The sequence below is a fragment of the Platalea leucorodia genome, assembly GCF_965183815.1.
Source record: "Platalea leucorodia genome assembly, chromosome: 1".
Taxonomy (NCBI): domain Eukaryota; kingdom Metazoa; phylum Chordata; class Aves; order Pelecaniformes; family Threskiornithidae; genus Platalea; species Platalea leucorodia.
The window spans coordinates 167766921-167787346 of NC_138823.1; the positions used below are offsets into that span (position 1 = coordinate 167766921).

Here is a 20426-nt window from a genome sequence, read left to right on the forward strand (position 1 = left end):
GCAAAGCAAAGCGGACGGGCAAGAAACAGGGCTGTAATGACCGAGGAGACAAGGGTGGGTTGCTTCTGGCTCCCTGCCCGTGGAGCAGATGGGACCTCAGTGCTCTTGAACTCTCCGACAGGACCTCAGAACTCCAAGATCTGGAGTTTCAAACTATTAAAAAAGTTCATTAAAAGGGACGGGGCACGGCCAGCTGGCATGGGCTGTGCTGAGGCAGGCTGCTGCCTGACCTTGCTGCCTGCCAGGTGGCAGGGACGCGGTGGCTGGCCCTGGGGACAGTCCCCTGGGCCTGTGCTAGCCACGAGGTGGCACTGCTCCTGCGTCCCGGGGCCAGGGAGCCATCCAGCCTGGAGCTAGCCATTTTGAGCGGTCAGCACATTTGGGGGTCAAATTTCCATTCCAAATGCTAAAGCACAGCCGCTTTCCATCCCATAATAGCCAGTGATAACACATAGCAGGTGCTGCGATGCAGCAGGAGCCCTGTCCTTATTAATGCTGGGCATTTCCCAGCTGCCCGCTGTGAAGCGGCGGTGCTCTGCTCCGTTCCCCTGGCAGGTTTCCCCGTGGAGCGGGAGAGGCCGCAGCCCCTGAAGGCGGCTGTGCTGCCCCGGGGGGACCCCAGGAACGGAGCCGCTTTCCGTCCTGCGAGTCCTGAAGGATAACCAAGGGTCAAGGCAGAGCCCCGCTCCTGCGAGGCACGGCGGACACGATGCAACCCCACTGCCTTTTTTCCCCTGGTTTTAGCTCTGAGATGACCTCTTCGCTCTGGGATGACACAGATATCGAGTGAGTCCCTGCCTGTATCTTTAAACAAACTGCAAACATCTGGAGCACCCAAAAAACGCCAAACCCGGATCCAACGGAAACCAGTGGCAAAGTTTCTGCACAATTATGATTTGGCCCTGTGCATCTCCTGGAACAAGCCATGCATTTCTTTCAGCGTGGGATGCACTGACGGATACAAGTTGTGCTCTGGCAAGTTTGTAGAAAATAAAGTGTTGCCATGTGCACAGCATCCAAACGTTTGGGACGCTGGCATTGGTACATCTACTGTCTTCCATCATATGGGACAAATCCCGGGATACAGCAGGACTGCGCTCCCGTTACCAGAGACTCAAACTGAGCGGCTTGCAGCAGAGCACACCACGAATTTGCACAGATCACCCTGAGCAGAGGTGTGACTCATCACCACGAGGGTGATGCTGTGAAGAACACGCTAAAACGATCAAGCTCTGCTTCCTGCCAGGGTGCCCGTGCTGCGACGCTGCAACCTGAATCTCACAGGGCTACAGAGGAGACATAGAATCACAGAATCGTTAAGGTTGGAAAAGACCCTTAAGATCCTCGAGTCCAACCGCTAACCCCGCGCTGCCAAGGCCACCACTAACCCATGTCCCCAAGCACCACATCTCCCCGGCTTTTCAATCCCCCCAGGGATGGGGACTCAGCCCCTGCCCGGGGCAGCCTGGGCCAGGGCCTGGCAGCCCTTTGGGGAAGGGATTGTTCCTAACACCCACCCCAACCCTGCCCTGGCGCAGCTTGAGGCCGTTCCCTCTCGTCCCAGCGCTTGTTCCTGGGGAGCAGAGACCGACCCCCCCGGCTCCAGCCTCCTTTCAGGCCGTTGCAGAGAGCGATGAGGGCTCCCCTCAGCCTCCTCTTCTCCAGGCTGAGCCCCCCCAGCCGCCCCTCCCCAGCCGCTCCTCCCCAGCCTTGTGCTCCAGCCCCTGCCCCAGCCTCGCTGCCCTGCTCTGGCCGCGCTCCAGCACATCTGGCAGCCAGGAGGGCCAACCGTGTCCCGGGGTGCATCACGCACTGCATCGCCAGCCGGCCGAGGGAGGGGATCGTCCCGCTCTGCTCCGCACTGGTGCGGCCCCACCTCGAGCACTGTGTGCAGTGCTGGGCGCCGCGGTACAAAAAGGATACGAAGCTACTGGAGAGCATCCAGAGGAGAGCCAGGGAGATGGTGAGGGGTTCAGAGGGGAAGCCGTACGAGGAGCGGCTGAAGGCACTTGGTCTGTTCAGCCTGGAGAAGAGGAGACTGAGGGGAGACCTCATCGCGGTCTGCAGCTTCCTCACAAGGGGAAGAGGAGGGGCAGGCGCTGATCTCTTCTCCCTGGCGACCCCGGATAGGACCCGAGGGAACGGCAGGAAGCTACGGCAGGGGAGGGTTAGGCTGGACATTAGGAAAAGGTTCTTCACCCAGAGGGTGGTGGAGCACTGGAACAGGCTGCCCCGGGAGGCAGTCACGGCGCCAAGCCTGACAGCATTCAAGCAGCATTTGGACAACACCCTCAGCCACATGGTGTGGATTTTGGGGTTGTCCTACGCAGGGACAGGAGTTGGACTCGATGATCCTTGTGGGTGCCTCCCAACTCAAGACATTCTGTGATTCTATGATCTGTAGTCCAGAGCCAAAGCCCTGGCCCAGTGCAGTTCCTTAGCCGCCATCTCTGCTAAATGAAATCAAGGGTGAGAACCAGGGCCGTCCGTGGGAGCATTATTGTCAGCTTCATTGTGAAAGGCTTTTACCCACAGCACCGCATCTAGTGGCGTGACCAAGGAGCAGTATGTCATCATCTGTGGATCTGCAGCAATTCAGTGGGATGTCAAAAAACCCACCCAATCATCAAGAAAAAAACAAATCTGGAAGGCGACCAGAAAAATGACAACAGAGGATGATGGACTTGGCTTCTACACAACATGTCTGTGAAATGCTTCGGTACTGAGCTGCTGCCAGGCATCCCACCCAAACTGGAGGCTGTTCAGAAACTGCCCTGGCGAGCCAGTACCTGAGATGAGTTTGTTCCGGCACTGGTCCACCAGATGCTGGCAGTACTGGATTTCTGCCTTCAGGTCCTGCAGTTCAGCATAACCAGACCTGTACTCTTCCTTCAGGTCTTTCAGCTTCATGATGAGTAAAAACTCCTCCTCATCAATTATGATCTGTCCTTTCTCATCAACATACTCTCCTGGAGGGTAAGAAAAGGAAACGAAGGTTTCTCATGAGGGTGGAGAGGGACGAAGAACAGTCATTATACTTTGAACCACACAGTAGTTACCCAGTTATACTGAGGTTAACCACACAATTGACATTTCCTTAGACATGCTTTCTACAAACACAGCGTTGGAGCGGTGTGGGGCAGAAATCACCGCTGAACTCCTGAACCTGCTCAGACATCAGTCCTCCCCAAACTGGGACATGTGCAGATGAAGAGGAGGGACCGGGCTCCGCAGAAAGACACCCACATGGCAACCTGCTGGAGGGTATCACGTAGGGCTTGTATGAAAAACTCCCTGGGCAGCCATCGTAAGGGGTTTTGAGACAAAGGGCTGGTCAGCCCTTCGGGGACAGTTAAGCCAGTGCTGCTTCCCTATGATAAACATCTCTTGTTCTTGGTTTCCCTCAAATCAGTTTATTCCTGTGGTTTCCAGCATCCACAATAAACCACCAGTTGGTAGATGTCATCATAAAGAGCAAAGGTCCAAAAGAAGCGATGAGTCCATGAAAAGACAGACCCTCACTTCGATATGGATTCAGGCTGATTGGCTCATCGTTTAGCCAGAAGAGCTTTGCGTCTTGCAGGATGAGACCCTATGGGAAAAGGCCCCTTGCAAAGCATGGTCATAAAAGTCTCTCTGTAGGAAGAGAAATGGAAACCAGTAGAGCAGCATTCACTCTGGGTCTGACTCTCTGGCCCTCATCCACTAGTCAGGGCCTGCTTGCTGGTGGCCATTCTCTTTCTCTCTCATTCCCTCTTATTTCCCGCTAATTGCCTGGCAATAGTAAAGGCCGTAGCCCCACAGAACCAAATTGTTTTGCTGTCCTCCCTGCGTGCGAGGAACGCCACTGCCGCTTCCCCGCCGTCACACGCAGAGCGCTCTGCTATTAAAGCCGGTCGTTTCAGCTTTCTCTCCTCGCCCGGAGGCGTTTCTTCTCTGCTCCTCTGCAGACCACGACAGCACCGACTCTTGGGAGCCCTGCTGCAGGGAGCACGAAACCTGGCACACTTCCTAGTCTCATCCAGGCATATTCCACCTAAAAAACATCTTGCTGCAGCAAAGTAGGAAGGCACTTACCCCATTTTTTCCTCTAGTACCTTGCAGTTTGGAATTCTGACTTTCATAAAGTTGCCCACAGGTTGCCCAGAGAGGTGGTCGATGCCCCATCCCTGGAAACATTCAAGGCCAGGTTGGACGGGGCTCTGAGCACCCTGATCTGGCTGAAGATGTCCCTGCCCATGGCAGGGGGATGGACTGGATGGCCTGGAAAGGTCCCTTCCATCCCAAAGCCTTCTGTGATCCTATAAACCAGACCCTAATCTAGATGAAATCAAGCTGTAGGAGATGCAGTACATCAGTAAGGGCTACCCGTGGTTTCTGCACTGTACTGACCTGCATTTGTCAGCAGTACGCTGCCTGATCCATCAAAGCGTGGGCTGAGGAATCAACCTGACCGCCGCTCACCTCACTAGCGTAAAGCCGGAGCTGCGCGACTCAATGAGGCTCAAGTGTGGAGGACTCAGGTGGAAGAACCAGGTGGCAAACCACAAGGCCAGTTGCAGAGCTAGGGCGCAAAGCCCGGCCTGCTCTGCTGCCCTGGCAAGCAGCAGTGATGGTCTAGTGGTCTCCCCACCACAACTGCTTTGAAACCAGCGGCTCCCCTCTCCTGTCCGATTCTCGCTGGGCAGTCTCCACACAGCGACTTACCCTGCTGCCACCGCTCCTGCTTCTGAGCCTCCAGAGCCTGTTTGATGCCCTCCATCTCACGCTTGATGAAGTTGATCCTCTGCGCTACTGTACTGCTTCTCTTCTTCCTGGCAAGGAGGATGCTTTTGTTCTCTTTAAAGATCCGGCTGATCTCACTTCCGCACTCCTCCTTAAACTGCTCAAATGCCGCTGGCTTGGATGGAGGGGAGCTGCAACAGGGTTCAAAGAAAGCACAGGCAGACGTGGGGAGGTCAGTTTGTTCTGCCTGGCAGCGTGCCGCGGTTCGTGGGAGCGGCCAGAGCTGAGGTTTGTGGATGGTATTTCAAGGGGCTCTTTGAGGATGTCGCTGTGCTAGCTGCGCCCTGGGACCGTCTCTGTGCCAACCTTCATATCCCCTTTCCCCCCGCCCCGTCCTACTCCCAGAAGAAAGAGTTATTTACATAAGAAACCACATTCCTCAGGAGATGCCTCAGAATTGAGTCTTCCCTGGAAAGTGGACCTTTAATGGTCTGAATTTTCAGAAAAATAATGAATACTGTTCCTCCCTATTGTTAAACAGGAATGCTTTTGCTCTTTCCTCATGGGATTCCCAGCACAGACCAGTCACCTCTGCCAACCAAACCCCATAGCTGCATGCGTTGGCCGGCTCTACAACGCTGCCGCCCGTGGCTTTTAAGCCTTGCCTATTTAGAAAGACTGAATTCAAAGTGGCGTGTGTCAGTCCTGACTTTTCTATGAAATGGCTTTGGTGCAAACGTGCCCCCATGAACACCAGCTCTTACTTCACCACAAACCACGCTGGGCGAAAGGAGAGTCCCTCAGGAGAAGGTCACGCTCCCATGGATGCTGCTCTGTGCTGCGTGAGGTTGTTCCTGGGGAGCAGGCTGGAGCTGGGAGCAGATGGGGGAACTGGGGGAGGAGCGGCTGGGAGCTGCCCGGCAGGAAAGGGCCTGGGGGTGCTGGTCGACAGCCGCTGGACACGAGCCAGCAGGGTGCCCAGGTGGCCAAGAGGGCCAGTGGCACCCTGGCTTGTGTCAGGAACGGTGTGGCCAGCAGGAGCGGGGCAGGGATCGTCCCCCTGCGCTGGGCACTGGTGAGGCCGCCCCTCGAATGCTGTGCTCAGCGCTGGGCCCCGCACCCCAAGGCGGCCATGGAGGGGCTGGAGCGTGGCCAGAGCAGGGCAGCGAGGCTGGGGCAGGGGCTGGAGCACAAGGCTGGGGAGGAGCGGCTGGGGGAGCTGGGGGGGCTCAGCCTGGAGAAGAGGAGGCTGAGGGGAGCCCTCATCGCTCTCTGCAACGGCCTGAAAGGAGGCTGGAGCCGGGGGGGTCGGTCTCTGCTCCCCAGGAACAAGCGCTGGGACGAGAGGGAACGGCCTCAAGCTGCGCCAGGGCAGGGTTGGGGTGGGTGTTAGGAACAATCCCTTCCCCAAAGGGCTGCCAGGCCCTGGCCCAGGCTGCCCAGGGCAGGGGCTGAGTCCCCATCCCTGGGGGGATTGAAAAGAAGGGTAGCCGTGGTGCTCGGGGACATGGTATAGTCCTTGGCAGCGCTGGGTTAACGGTTGGACTTGATGATCTTAAGGGTTTTTTCCAACCTTAACGATTCTATGATTCTATGATTCAGAAGGTAGCTGGAAGTCTCCGCATTCCTTAGTCCAGACTGGTCAAAGCAAAACTCTGACTACTGCCTCCCCCTGCTTGACCTCTTAAGGGCATTTTTCAAACTCCTCCAAGGCTGCGTGAGACTGCTTTCCGTGCCAAACTGCTGGCAAAGCGCTGTAAACAACGGCCGCTGGGCAGACTGCCACCGCTACAGCTTCGACAGCCAGCGACCCAGCTGCTGAGCACTCAGCTGCAGCAGCAGCCTTCCCTGCCAGCCACAGCACGTTTAGAAGAATACTAAAATGCGTGCGGAGGGCACGGAGGAACAACGATAACGTGTTAGGGTGCTGCAGGAGTACATCTGAACACGCATCCACAACACAGGCAACGCAACGAGGCGCTCACGGTACTTGGGAGCTGCGTCGCTTGTAGCTTGAGAGCTCTCAGCAAGAAAAGATGGCTGGTGATGGGAAAAGTGGCGTCCAGACTGGTTTGTGGGGGGTGCTGGCTGAGCTCCTGTGAGTTAAACAGCTTCATGCTGTTGAGAGCATCTTCCTGGAAAGAGTCCTCGGTCTTGGCAGCCTTAGCGTTTTTTACCCCATCAACTCCATCCAAAATCATAGAATCACAGAATCGTCAAGGTTGGAAAAGACCCTTAAGATCCTCGAGTCCAACCGCTAACCCAGCGCTGCCAAGGCCACCACTAACCCATGTCCCCAAGCACCACATCTCCCCGGCTTTTCAATCCCCCCAGGGATGGGGACTCAGCCCCTGCCCTGAAATGCAATTCAGTGCTGCCCTCCCACGTTAAGTTCGTGTCGCGGTACAAGCAGATGACTGGCGTGTTGCTGCCTTTTTGACCATTCTCCACTCTTCTGTCTTGATGTGGCACCTCCTGCCATGATCTTCTGCAGCTATTGTCCCATTTTCACGAGCCTGTGGGGTTTTGTGGCTGGGCATGAGGTCTCTCTGGGCTTTTACCACTAACCAAAGGGTGAAGAGTGCTGCGATTTTCAGAGACTTCCCACTTAACAGAGCAACCGATCAGGACCGCAATGCAATCACTCCGGTGTAAACCACCCTCTGGCAAAGGGGATATACTCCCTTACAGGGAAAGCTTACCTGGGCCGCTGGGAATCCTCCACGAGAGCTGGCTTTGAGAGCTCTGCATCAATATTTGCTGTATCCTGGTTCCTTGCTCCCTCTTTCACATCCAGATCCTTGGTGGAAATTATTACCTGACTTTTTGATGGTAAAAACCCATCCAGATCTTTCCCAGAAAGAGGGCTCCCGATTCCTTCCTTCCTGACAGGGGGAAAAGATGAACCAAAGTCATTTCTTCATAATAGGAAACTGGAACCAAAACACGCTGCAGGTGCTAGCTTTGCTGATTCAAAAACTGGCAGTCTGACGCTGCAGTGAAGTTATCTCCCGACAAGGAACAGGCTCAGCCTTGTTCCCACAAATCCTTCCTTCGGAGAGCAGAGGGACGGCCTTGTGTAGCCAATACTGCGGAACACAGCCCAGGCCACCCGTTCTTGAGACGGATCACAGGGACAGCAGGCCCACCCCGCCAGACAGGACAACCCTCTCTGCCTTTGAGGAGCCTACAAACCGAGTCCCCTAGGATTTGATCTAACCCCACATCTAAATCAAGCCCAGCTTCTCCCTCAGCTCATCTCCACAAACAGCACCAGCCTTGTCTGCAGGGGATAGTGGGACTTGAGATACAGGAAAGTGCTTGCCAAATCTCCTTCCATCTCCCTAAAAAAAGACCTGCGCAGAGGAGTCCCCCGTGTCATGCGGACACCAAAGCCTTGGTGGCTCCTCTCCTCTCTAACACGAGGACTTGGGGGAAATGTCAGGGAGGAACCAAGCAGATGCTCTCGGCCACAAAAGTAGTTGTAGAAACTGCCAGTGCCGGGACCTCACTTCTATAAATCGAAGGATCTTTCTCTGCTCGGTACTGATGGCTGGTTCCCCCTTCCCTCTCAAAATCTCTTCTCCTTATCTGCCTCTCCATCCACCATCTCTTCCTCCCTTTCCGCTTAGCAGATCTCCTTCTACCTAACACTCTAAAGAAAAACTGCAGGTTTAACATGTCTTCTGAGGCCATCACAGGACTGCTCCCCTGCCCGTGTGTTCAGCTCTCCACCTCTCATCACGGGCTAACCCTGGCTGCAAGCTCTCCAGCTCAAAGCCTGTCCACCCTCTGCGTCCACAGCTCACGTCCTGCACAGCGCTCCGTGGTCTTGGTTCCTCCGTTCATCCGGACACACAGACGAACCGTTTGCAGTCAATCCTCCCCATAATAGAGGTCTACCCTACCGCAGGCTGTGCCTGCCGGCCACACGCGTCCCCCTCACATCCTCCTGATGGTGTGGCTGGTGGCCATAAGGACACCACAAACCCTTACAGCACTACGCTGGAATGTCATCCTCGAGGAACCACAAAACTTCCACACACCCGTTAAACCGGCTTCGTCCCTGCCTTCCTCCGTGGGCTGCCCATCACACCTCGACCAGATCCGGTCACTGCGATGACGCATTATCAGAGAAAAGGGAGAGCTGCCTGGCTACTAAACTCACTTGGGCTGCTCGTTGCTTTTCCTGGATTTCTTCTTCCCACCACGTCCGGATGAAAAAGGAGTAGTTCTAGTCCCCAAATCCCGTCCATCCTCTTCCTGCACCAAATGGCGATCCACATCAACCACACCTGCCTGGGAACAGGAAGAAATAAAGCATGGACCAGGAGGCATTAGATCTAGACCACAAAAGCTGTACAGCCCTTGCCCAGCAGCTATTCCATCCTGTTGTACAATCTGATCCAGAAATCTGTATTCACTAACGAGTATTTCAGAGAAACACATCTATAAGAATGAAGTGTAAACTGAAATTTTTTTGCCAGGTCTCGCACTGGGGGCACAACAACCCCAGGCACCGCTGCAGGCGTGGGGAGGAGCGGCTGGGAGCTGCCCGGCGGGAAAGGGCCTGGGGGTGCTGGTCGACAGCCGCTGGACACGAGCCAGCAGGGTACCCAGGTGGCCAAGAGGGCCAGTGGCACCCTGGCTTGTGTCAGGAACGGTGTGGCCAGCAGGAGCGGGGCAGGGATCGTCCCCCCGTGCTGGGCACTGGTGAGGCCGCCCCTCGAATGCTGTGCTCAGCGCTGGGCCCCGCACCCCAAGGCGGCCATGGAGGGGCTGGAGCGTGGCCAGAGCAGGGCAGCGAGGCTGGGGCAGGGGCTGGAGCACAAGGCTGGGGAGGAGCGGCTGGGGGAGCTGGGGGGGCTCAGCCTGGAGAAGAGGAGGCTGAGGGGAGCCCTCATCGCTCTCTGCAACGGCCTGAAAGGAGGCTGGAGCTGGGGGGGTCGGTCTCTGCTCCCCAGGAACAAGCGATGGGACGAGAGGGAACGGCCTCAAGCTGCGCCAGGGCAGGGTTGGGGTGGGTGTTAGGAACAATCCCTTCCCCAAAGGGCTGCCAGGCCCTGGCCCAGGCTGCCCCGGGCAGGGGCTGAGTCCCCGTCCCTGGGGGGATTGAAAAGCCGGGGAGATGTGGTGCTTGGGGACATGGGTTAGTGGTGGCCTTGGCAGCGCTGGGTTAGCGGTTGGACTCGAGGATCTTAAGGGTCTTTTCCAACCGTAACGATTCTGTGATTCTATGATTCTATGATAAAATAGGGCCAAAATTATCCTCAAATTCGTATGCCGAATGTTTCAGCCACTTAGGGGGAGAATAACTTGGGTCTGGTGTCACAGAAACAAAAGCACCCTCAGAAGCCTTCGTTTAGTGAAGATACATAAGAGAGTTGTGTTTCCTATGCTATTTCTCACATTGCTTCAACTATTAAACCGAGGGGCCATTAAGCGCTAAAATCTACCGAAATCAGGTTTCAGTTTTGTTTTGCACTTCTTTAACTAAAGACTCGAGTAGGCCTGTTAGAGACCACGTGCTTCTCTGTGTTATACAAATATTTTGCATTTTCCCTTGTGCCTTTCTTGCAAAAAATTCCAAGCCTCTTCAGTTAAGCCACAGGACAAGTATATAACTCTGCGTAACAGATAATTATTATTTTATCCGCTGTACTGGGTAAAACCAAGGCAAGGCAATAACCACTTCAGAGAGAAAATAGTTCACAGATGGAAATAAGTAATGAAAAATAGATTATAAACTGTAAGTTAGAGTCCACCTCTGAATTTATGGCTTGCAAACGATACATTTACTTTGCTCCAGAAATTATAAGATTAAAAGGGGGACCTCAGCAGAGGCGGGTGATCTGACCCTGCCTTCTACAACTGACTGACAGACAGGTCACCTTCCAGTTAATATTTTCTTCATTTTAATAAATTATTCTGTTCAGATAATGGGCCTGATCCTCTGCCGATGTGAATGCCACTTTGTTAACTGGTGCGTCTCTGCCCTGTGCAAGTGTTTTGACACGCTCATCCCGTTAACATTTCCGACCTCAGATTTCAAGGGGGAAAAGCTGAGAACTTGGGGCAACTCGAGGTTCCGCGCAAAGGAGCCAACTGTCGGCTGGATTCTGGGCAGGGCTCAAGCGCCGGGCGTTACCTTCTGAAGAGCAGCAACAGCAGCAAAGTCATTTTTGTCTATCAGAGCGTACTTGCTTCGTAATCTGGCCTCCACTGCATGCTCCTGTTGACTGGGGGAGAAAACAGCCCCTTACCGTTGTGTTCAAGGAGGACTCTTTCAGATGTCAAAACCCGTAATATCTGCCAAGATCCGATTTCCAAAGAAAGCCAGCTTGTACCTGTGATCTCATTCCCAAACACCCCACCTCACTCCTATTCTTCCCCATAACCATTGTCATCTTCTTCCATTCTCCTCTTCCTTTCTTTTGCTACAATATCCCTTCCGGCCTCTTAGATATGGAAGCTTTTTGATGGCTATTTTAATACTTAGCGTAACCTTTTAATGGTTCAGATCACATAATGTTACCCGTGTTCGGTTCCATCACCTTACTTTAACCTAATGATTTTCAAACTGAGTGATTTTTCAGTGAAAGGGAAGAAGTAAAGCATTGTCAGTAGGCTTAAATACACTACACAAGACTGAAAATCATTGGAGAATGTGGAATTTAAAAAAGGCTAAAGCCCACTGTTTCAGAACAATAAAAGGAGCCCCGAGTTAAAAAAATAATAATCACGCAAAATTTTACCGTGAAACCCATTTTGGTTTTGGGTCCCAGCAAAGACTGACTGCCCAGCCTGATGGCCTACAGGGACACTCGCGTTCAACACAAGTTTCTCGAGGGCGGGCAGATTTTCTACAGCAATAACCCAACGTCACTCTTGTGAGTAGCAACCTCTGCTGCCTAGCCAGACCATTGCTGCAAAGGTTGGTGGGGCAGGGAGTGCGGGGGTTGCCCTCATACCCTTATTCTTCTTTGGTCTCTTCTATTTCATGACATGGAAGCTGCTTGTCCTCATTTTTAGGATTTTATTCCAGCCTGTCATTCATCTCCCCTCTTTCAGCCCACAAAACAACTTTCATCATCTGCTGGTGACACTTTCAAATAGCCACTTTGGCGCTTTCTCCCATCCCACACCACACCCCAGAGAGTGCCTCCCTGGAAATAGCCACGCAGCTTTCTTATCGTGCTCCTCCAAATCGCTTTATGAGCTTCCTTCGCCCTGATCTCTAAAAACAAAGTAAATCCGATGGCTTTTAGATGCTGGTGTGGTGAGACCCCTTCCTATCATCTCATCCTACAGAGTTCGATTTTTCTTTTTCAGACTGCCTTGCGCCACGGAGATATGCTCCAGGACCAGGGATCCTGCACAATTTATGCTCAGTGATGGTTTATCTGCCGAGCAGACTCTTTAACCAGTGAAGTTGACCATCAAGAGCCCTCGCACATGACTCACTGGAAGGTTAGAGGCTATAGTCTTCTTGTGCAAAGGCCAGCAGAATTTGGTCAGAATTGTGTTTTCGGTTACAAGTTATTTCCTCTTTGTAATGATTCTTCACCAACGTCATGGTAAGCGTGGCAGGACAGGTAAAAGCTTGGTGGGATTTCTAAACCTTACCGTGAAATGCCTCAGCCTCGGATATCTTACCTTACAATCAGTTTGAACTGCTTAAACACCTCCTGGACTTGCCTGATGTTCACTATCTGAGGAAGAGAGGTATACAGCGAAGACACGGGTAAGCATTTCTCTGCCGTGGTCAGCTGTACTGATTCAAATATTTCAGGTTGTGAGGGCTCTGCTTGCCACTTGCCGGGTATCCACGCTGAAGGAGGGTTGCCTTTATCCTGCCCTTGAGAGTCAGGCTGGAGGTGGATACACTGCTCGCTCCGAGGAAATTTTTAAAGAGAGAGGAATCTGATAGACTGTGATAAAGTCCATGGAGCGCACGGCTATCAAGGTAATGAATTATTTACAATAATTTTACAAATGAAATAGATGGCATCTACTGACCTTGCAGATTATGACGCTACGTCTCTTTTCACTACTCTCCAAGACTGCCTGAGTACCTGGAACTGCCAGAGCACTAGCTTTACTGCTTTAACCCATGGTAACGAATCAGTGCAGTCGAGCCGTGCCGTTATCTCTGTTTTAGAGACGATGAGCAGAGGCACGGACGGGTAAGTAATGGGCAGTCTGGAGCTGAGCAGGAACCGCACTCAGCCCTCCCGAGGTCTGGACCAAGCTACGAAATGCACTCTCTCTGTTCTTGACCCTCTCTAGAAGATTCCCCAGTGCCACTGAAGGCATCCTTCCTCCTTCGTCCTTCTCTACCTTCCCTGCTCCGCACCCACCCACATCACATTCTGCAGGCCGGGTAAAACACACCTTCACGTAAGCCCTTCTTCCGCTCCGCTCCCGACTGCTGGAGGGAGCAAACAGGGACTCCGAGAGGAGATAACGATCACATTAAATGAAAGGGAGTGTCTCAAGTGTTTCGTTTCAACTCAAGGGAAAACAGTCTTCCAGCATCTTCTGCACTGTTGTCACAGTGGCTTCTCTTCACAACCAAACAAAACCTTACAGTAACTCCGTGTGCACATTTATGACTTTCATTTTCTCACATTTTGGTTGTTTTCCTGTTTGCCCCCCCAGGGATATTTGTGTACGCAAGACTTTTGCTGTTTCTTTTTGCAATCATTTTGCAGCCAATGTGTAGTTTCAAGTTGAGAAACCCTGCCCTAATGAACCTGTCTCTAAGAGACTGGACATATTTTGGCAATACACCTTGCAAAGATTTTGTTTGACATTGGCAGGACAAAATTTTGACATTCATTCTTTAAAGAAGTTCTAAATAAACCAATTCAAAGGGTTTCAGGGCTGAGGAAAAGCCTCCACAAGCTTCCAAAAAAGCAAAAATGGTATGAAAACAAGGAGACAGTCCTTAACACGCAAAAAAATTAAATTACAATTCTGTAGCACTTCTTGGATTAAAGACAGCCTCTTCAGAAGACATTGCTTCTGTCTTGGAGTAAAATGGGATGGAAACAGTATATAACTCCTCCTCCCCTGGAAAGCTACTTACATCAATTTCATCAATGGCTCCTTTTAGGTATTTATGGACTTGAGACTTAATCTCTGCCGTCTGGGTGTCAGTCAGAGGGTCATAAGTCACCAAAGAACGATTTACCTAAGAAAAAAGGTGAACAACTGAGCATCGGGGAATTACAAAAAGCTAAGCAAGTGCCAGCCTGGCAAACACCTGACATTGCTCTGCTCTGCCCAGGGAAGCCTTATGTTTAATTTCTGATTGCGACTTCTCATCCTCTGAGTTGACAGGACATGGGATGTGGGAGCATGCTGAAATCAATGCGCTCCCCTCCACATTTCAATCAAATAAGAGAATCATAGAATCACAGAATCGTTACGGTTGGAAAAGACCTCTAAGATCATCGAGTCCAACCGCTAACCCCGCGCTGCCAAGGCCACCACTAACCCATGGCCCCAAGCACCACATCTCCCCGGCTTTTCAATCCCCCCAGGGATGGGGACTCAGCCCCTGCCCGGGGCAGCCTGGGCCAGGGCCTGGCAGCCCTTTGGGGAAGGGATTGTTCCTAACACCCACCCCAACCCTGCCCTGGCGCAGCTTGAGGCCGTTCCCTCTCGTCCCAGCGCTTGTTCCTGGGGAGCAGAGACCGACCCCCCCGGCTCCAGCCTCCTTTCAGGCCGTTGCAGAGAGCGATGAGGGCTCCCCTCAGCCTCCTCTTCTCCAGGCTGAGCCCCCCCAGCTCCCCCAGCCGCCCCTCCCCAGCCTTGTGCTCCAGCCCCTGCCCCAGCCTCGCTGCCCTGCTCTGGCCACGCTCCAGCCCCTCCATGGCCGCCTTGGGGTGCGGGGCCCAGCGCTGAGCACAGCATTCGAGGGGCGGCCTCACCAGTGCCCAGCACGGGGGGACCATCCCTGCCCCGCTCCTGCTGGCCACACCGTTCCTGACACAAGCCAGGGTGCCACTGGCCCTCTTGGCCACCTGGGCACCCTGCTGGCTCGTGTCCAGCAGCTGTCGACCAGCACCCCCAGGCCCTTTCCCGCCGGGCAGCTCCCAGCCGCTCCTCCCCACGCCTGCAGCGTTGCTTCAGAGAAGGGCTTCAAGAGTCTGAAAAAAGCATCTACAGCGGATGGGGACTGAAGCTACAACACCGTCTGACTGCATGGGATCTTCAGAGCTTTGCCTAAACCCAGAAAGTGCTGGAAGCAGAAGGAAGTGGTTGAGTCCCCGTCCCTGGAGGTATTTAAAAGCCGGGGAGATGTGGTGCTTGGGGACATGGTTTAGTGGTGGCCTTGGCAGCGCTGGGTTAACGGTTGGACTCGATGATCTTAAGGGTCTTTTCCAACCTTAACGATTCTGTGATTCTATGATAAGGACGAATACAGTCGCACTGGACACTGAGTTAAGTGATCCTGCTGCAAAACAAAGATCACGACAAAGCCTTAACTCGGTCCCGTCTGAGACGGCGCAGCCTGTTCCTTACCAAGCTGTCATGCATGGCCAGCTCCTGCTTCAGAAGAACAATCTCCTTCTCCAAAGCCTTCACTGTCCCCTAACAGGAAAACAAAAGGGTGAGCAAATGACCAAATGCTACTGGAGAAAAAACTGCTGAGAAGCAGCGTTCAAGGGGCTGCTAGGGAACATCACGGCTGTGCACCAGCTCCCCCCGGGTTTGCTGTCAGCTTTGCACCGGTGAAGTCGTGAGTCTGGAAATCACTTTGCCTTTGATTAGCTTCCAACAGGACAGCTTCTGTGGTGTCCCGGGTGTGCCGCCTGCAGAGGCAGCCCAAGCCATCAAAAGAAGGGCCACCTGTTGTTTAATTTGGTGTTTTCCTGATCTGGTGCTGTAGGGGCCATCAGGTTCTGGACGACGAGATATTATCTTGAAAGCAAAGACGTACGCAGGTTTCCACTCTGACCCTTATTGAACTCAGTAGGAGTTCTGACATTAACTTTAATAGAGCAGGGAGTCTCCTGTGGTGTATTTGATTGAATTTCTCCATAATGTGGAATATCTTCAAGCATTCACTACTTAGAATGTGTTTCCAGAAAGGCACGGGGACACAAATCTCCTTGGGATTCAGTGAGAACTGGATACTGAGCTGCTTTTTAAGTGACCTGTAGAGCATCAAAGCGCAATAGCTTCCTTAAACGCTACTCTTTTGGCTACTCTTTTCCACTCCGCACATCTCAACAAAAATGAAAGGGACTGAAGAGGAAAAGCCAGTTTGTTGCACAGCTGCTTCTGGAAGCTGTTGGAGGAAACTCCCCAGCTGCTTCTCTGCTTGCCAGTGAGATCAGACCATGAAATACAGCGGGGTTCTCGCACGCCACATGTGTTACAGATCAGATAATGCTAAACTTGTTCTTTGGGCTATCGGTAATTCATCGAGCATTTACTGCTGCCCGCTCTGTTTCAGCTGTGAAAGCGCGCTCAGGCCATCTAAAATACTACGATCGTTCCCTTTAAATTATTTCCTTGTTTAAACAAGTTTCGTAATTGTGGCAAAAATGTTATGTTACCAGCAGCAACGGGGACAACGCTGTGTACAGCTGCAGGTAGGACGGGAGACGATTTCCCCACACACCAGGGGAGTAGTCCGCAACGTAAGAGCTCTGTTAAGAGGTGAATCTTATCAGAAAAATTAAGGACTCCTACGTATGCAGTTGAAGGAATTACCACGTGTCGGGGAAGATGTGGCCGTCTGCATGACTGTACCCTGTAGCATATTCAAGGTAACTGTAATTAAATACCAACAAAAAAAGGTTAATACTAAACCATTTTATCGTGTGCCTAAATTCACTAAGCGTCAGCTTGGCTGCTGAGTGGTAATTCATTAAACTACTGAATTTCCCCTCTGGTTTTTAAGGTGATTATCCTAAATATTAATGAACCTGAGAAAATATGCCTTCTTCCATTCCCCTTCTCTACATACCTCTCGGTCGTATGTCTCATTGATGACTGGCTCTGTTGTGATCCATTTCATTCTGGTAGCAAAACGAAGAGAAGACAACTGAAAAACATGGTTTTTAAGTAACTGAGAGAGATATTGGCAAGGATATAATGTTCATAATCTGTTACTACTTAATCATAACAGATCCCAGAACACAGAAATATAAAAGCTGTTTAACTGCAGGGAACAGCGTAGGATTCCTCATTCCGGGAGCGCACCTTCCAGTGCTCTCTGGCTTCTGTGTGATGAGCCAGCTTCAGGCGATGCCTTTGCCTTCGCCGTTCTGCGTGTGGACAGCTCTTCGTGTACCAGAGCCGCGATCACAAAAATACCCACTCCCATTTCTGATCGAAATAACACGTCCTAAAAACTCCGCATCACACATCGATGGCCTTCCAGCTTAATTCCTGCAATTGCGGTATCTCAAGATAAGCCCCTGCCGCCTGAAAATCCTCCTCTTGATGCCAAGTATAGCAGCTATTTCCTCCGTGATATGACATGTCTCTAGGCGCTACCAGAACACAGGGAGGGGATGAGAAAAGCAACGCTCTGCCTTGAAGACAACCGCGTAACAGGTATCTGTGCTTACATTTTTTTGCGATGTAAAACTTTCTCGGCAAGGAGGAAAGCGATTCCTTCCCCTGTGTTACAGATGCGGTTAAGTTGATCCAGTTCACACCATGCGACTTTCACCAATTTCGTTATTTCACAGGTTAAAAAAACCTTATTGTTAGGAGATTGCTCCTGATTCCTGAACCAGCAGAAAGCCAGTTCAGCTCTGATGTGAACTGGTGCGATTCCATCGACCTGACTACGTGATGGACCGTTCAAACACATTCGTTGAGTTGAACCAGCAACAATAATCAACACTATCCAGTGGGCTTGGATTTTAGCTGCTTGTGCCTGCTCTATTTCAAGCTCTCATTTTCCCCCACCCCGGGCCAGTTACCACTCGACCGTCTGCATCACGAAGCAGATTGGGAGAGCAATCTGTTTTCCGAGCCGTTGCGATAAGATGAGCTGTCCAATGTTTGCGATGAATTAGGCAGGATGTTTCTCTGGGCCTCCTGCCATAGCCCTCCAGAGATTATTGTTCAAACCGAGCTAGGGCCAATGGCAACAGTAGCAGGAACAAGACTTTAATTCTGCAGAAATCAGTTCAACTTACAGTCTCCTCCACATGCACAGCTTCCCCACAGATATTTGCCACGAGGACGGTATTGCAGTTTCCCCCTGGGGAAAAAAAATAAATAAATAAAAAAAAGCAAGTAATATAATTCGGGTTTTTCTGTTGTTTCCGTTTCTGGAATGGATTACATTATGTGCTGACTAAAATAGAGAAAAAGAAGCAACAAAGAACGCAGCCGGTTTCTGACTGTCCCTCTAAAGTTCCCATGGGTACAGAAACACACTGGCACAGAATGACTTGAGAATAAAGGTAAAATGTGTTTCTCGATGCAGTAAGAAGATGGGAATACAAACTGTGAAAGCCCGAAATTGGGAAAACCAGAGCAGAGGATTTTAAAAGCCCTTGGCTTAAATCTAATAGCGGGGAACCTGGCAGGCCATAGTCACTGCCCTTCCGAAAAGCGACGCAAGCCTTGTGCTCGGAACGCCTCAGACATCGCTCTCATTTCCCATGCCTTCGGTTACGCCGCGCAAACGTCTCCAGCCTGTTTCCAGCTGCTTTCGCCTCCCGTCTCTCCGGCCTGCGTTCCAAGAGCACGAGCCTTTCCTGGGGATTCACGACGCACCACAGCTTTGGGTTTATCATCTGTAGCCTGGTGCTCAAGCAGGAGCATCTGAAAAGGCCTGTAGCATGCTGGGGGGGGGGTTTGGTGATAGTTTTTTAAAGTATTCTAACTAAGGTTTTGTGAATGTCTACTGGCTTGATCGGTGCGGGCTTTGTACTGTCTCCTGCACCCGCTGTTTTATTTGATGAGGAAAACCAGATATCCTTTGAATAACAAATTAGTTCGATGTGTTTGTATGTTATGGCCTGAGGACTTGGTACGCTCATTGAAACAACGCCGTTTTCTAGGAACGATTTGGGGCTGTTGTAATCCACAGCTCTTACCCAGCGAGTCCTTGAGGACGTGAGTGAGCTTGCTCCGCCGGAAGGGGATGTGGTCCCTCTTAGGATCAGCCAGGGCAACGATGATTTGCTCAAGGAACGACAGAGACTTGTTGATGTACGTGGCTTCTTTCAGAACCTGTCCTTCCGACTGTAACGAAGATCAAAAGGCAAAGCTTCCACAACACGTGTTTCTGGCCGAACCGCAGAAGAGAGCATATTCCTTACTGCGGGTACAACTCTGCGTGGCTGCGAGGGTAAGGATCTAATTCAGACCTAATAAATCCCTGATCTAGAGCTTCCTTCAGTTCGAAAACAAGTTTTCAGAGACCTCAATTTTTCATTACAAGTCTACCAGGACCACCGGCTTCCCTTCCCACAGGGTAAATTATGTATTTGTCACAGGGCTGATGCGATTTCTGTTCTGATCAATACCCAATGTCACGTGGGGCCTGAGGAGCCTTCAGCTGTTGAGCCCTAATGCTCCAAGTTTCAACAGTTTGCCTGCTGTGACCAGAAGTGGGGGATTTGCACCATCACCCATGGAACAAAGAGGAAAATCAGAGGTTCTTTGGCTTAATAGCTGATGGCTCTGGCCCTTTCTTTTGCGGAGAAATGACAGAGTCAGATAAACTACCTGAATTTGGGTCAGGCTGGAAGGCACATGCCTTAGAAATGGACTTAGAAATGCTACACAGCAGCCGCAAACAACCAAGCACCCTCTGATGTGTTAATGTGACTTTCAATTTGTCACGGTCTCTCCTATTTATCACGGGCTGTGGGGAAAACCCATGATTTCACCTCCACCGTGTTGATTACTGGACTCTTCACCACGGACCGAAATATTTCTTCCGTTACTTACTCCAGTCTTGCTCAGTCTCTCTGAGCCTGCCAGATCTATTAAGTTGATTTTAGAGTGAACGCATTTGACATCTGAGAAAACTCTGAAACGAGACTGAGGGGGAAAAGAATATAAACTGTGCTTAACAGTAGACAAAACTGAAATGTGGTAAAAAACAGACATGTAAAGATCCTCAGCCATTTGAGTCCCTAGAAAAACTGCTGGAGCTCTTACCTCAATATAAATAGTAAAGATGCAATGGGATCTGGATGAGTTTTTATTCAGTGTGTGCTCTGCTATCACTCTGTTGGTCTCACCCTGCAGATGAAGTCAAAAATGAAGACTGTTTTTAAACTTCTGCATTGGTAGAATAAAGGATAAATAGAAATATGCTCTGCATTGGTAGAATAAAGGATAAATAGAAATACGCTCAGTTAATTAAACCTCACTCTGCAGAGCCCGTAGCGCCGATCAGTTGGTTAGAGCAGCCAGAGCAGGAGCTCACCCTGTTTGCCTCGTTTTCTTACTCAAAGGCCCCTCAACGCCTTTCACGGTGCGGCTGGTAAAGGTCACTGTTTACTGTAATAATGCATTTTACCGGAGACCACATTTCCACTTTCAAGGCTCAGCTCACAGATCTGTGGCTTTTTGAGGAACAGCCAGGCAAGCCTTGTTCAGAGGCAACACCTCCCTGGCTGTTTCAGTTTCTTGATGACTAGAAAACCAAAGAGCTCCTCAAGCTTTAAATGTCATAGAAAACTCACACAGATATGATAGCCACG

The 20426-nt window shown here is 51.4% G+C and overlaps 1 protein-coding gene across 1 annotated transcript in view; it reads right to left on the reverse strand.

Annotated features, from left to right (window-relative positions):
* Positions 1 to 20426, reverse strand: part of KIF9 (kinesin family member 9) — a 29175-nt gene that overhangs the window by 3555 nt on the left and 5194 nt on the right. Inside the window, exons 6-18 of the mRNA XM_082323576.1 lie at positions 19879 to 19962; positions 19666 to 19758; positions 18807 to 18954; positions 17898 to 17962; positions 16712 to 16789; positions 15259 to 15327; positions 13817 to 13921; positions 12382 to 12437; positions 10874 to 10964; positions 8894 to 9024; positions 7428 to 7610; positions 4708 to 4916; positions 2790 to 2969 (exon numbers count right to left, since the gene is read on the reverse strand). Of these exons, the coding sequence (XP_082179702.1) occupies positions 2790 to 2969; positions 4708 to 4916; positions 7428 to 7610; positions 8894 to 9024; positions 10874 to 10964; positions 12382 to 12437; positions 13817 to 13921; positions 15259 to 15327; positions 16712 to 16789; positions 17898 to 17962; positions 18807 to 18954; positions 19666 to 19758; positions 19879 to 19962 (1492 nt within the window). The remainder of the gene's footprint in view (positions 1 to 2789; positions 2970 to 4707; positions 4917 to 7427; positions 7611 to 8893; positions 9025 to 10873; positions 10965 to 12381; positions 12438 to 13816; positions 13922 to 15258; positions 15328 to 16711; positions 16790 to 17897; positions 17963 to 18806; positions 18955 to 19665; positions 19759 to 19878; positions 19963 to 20426) is intronic.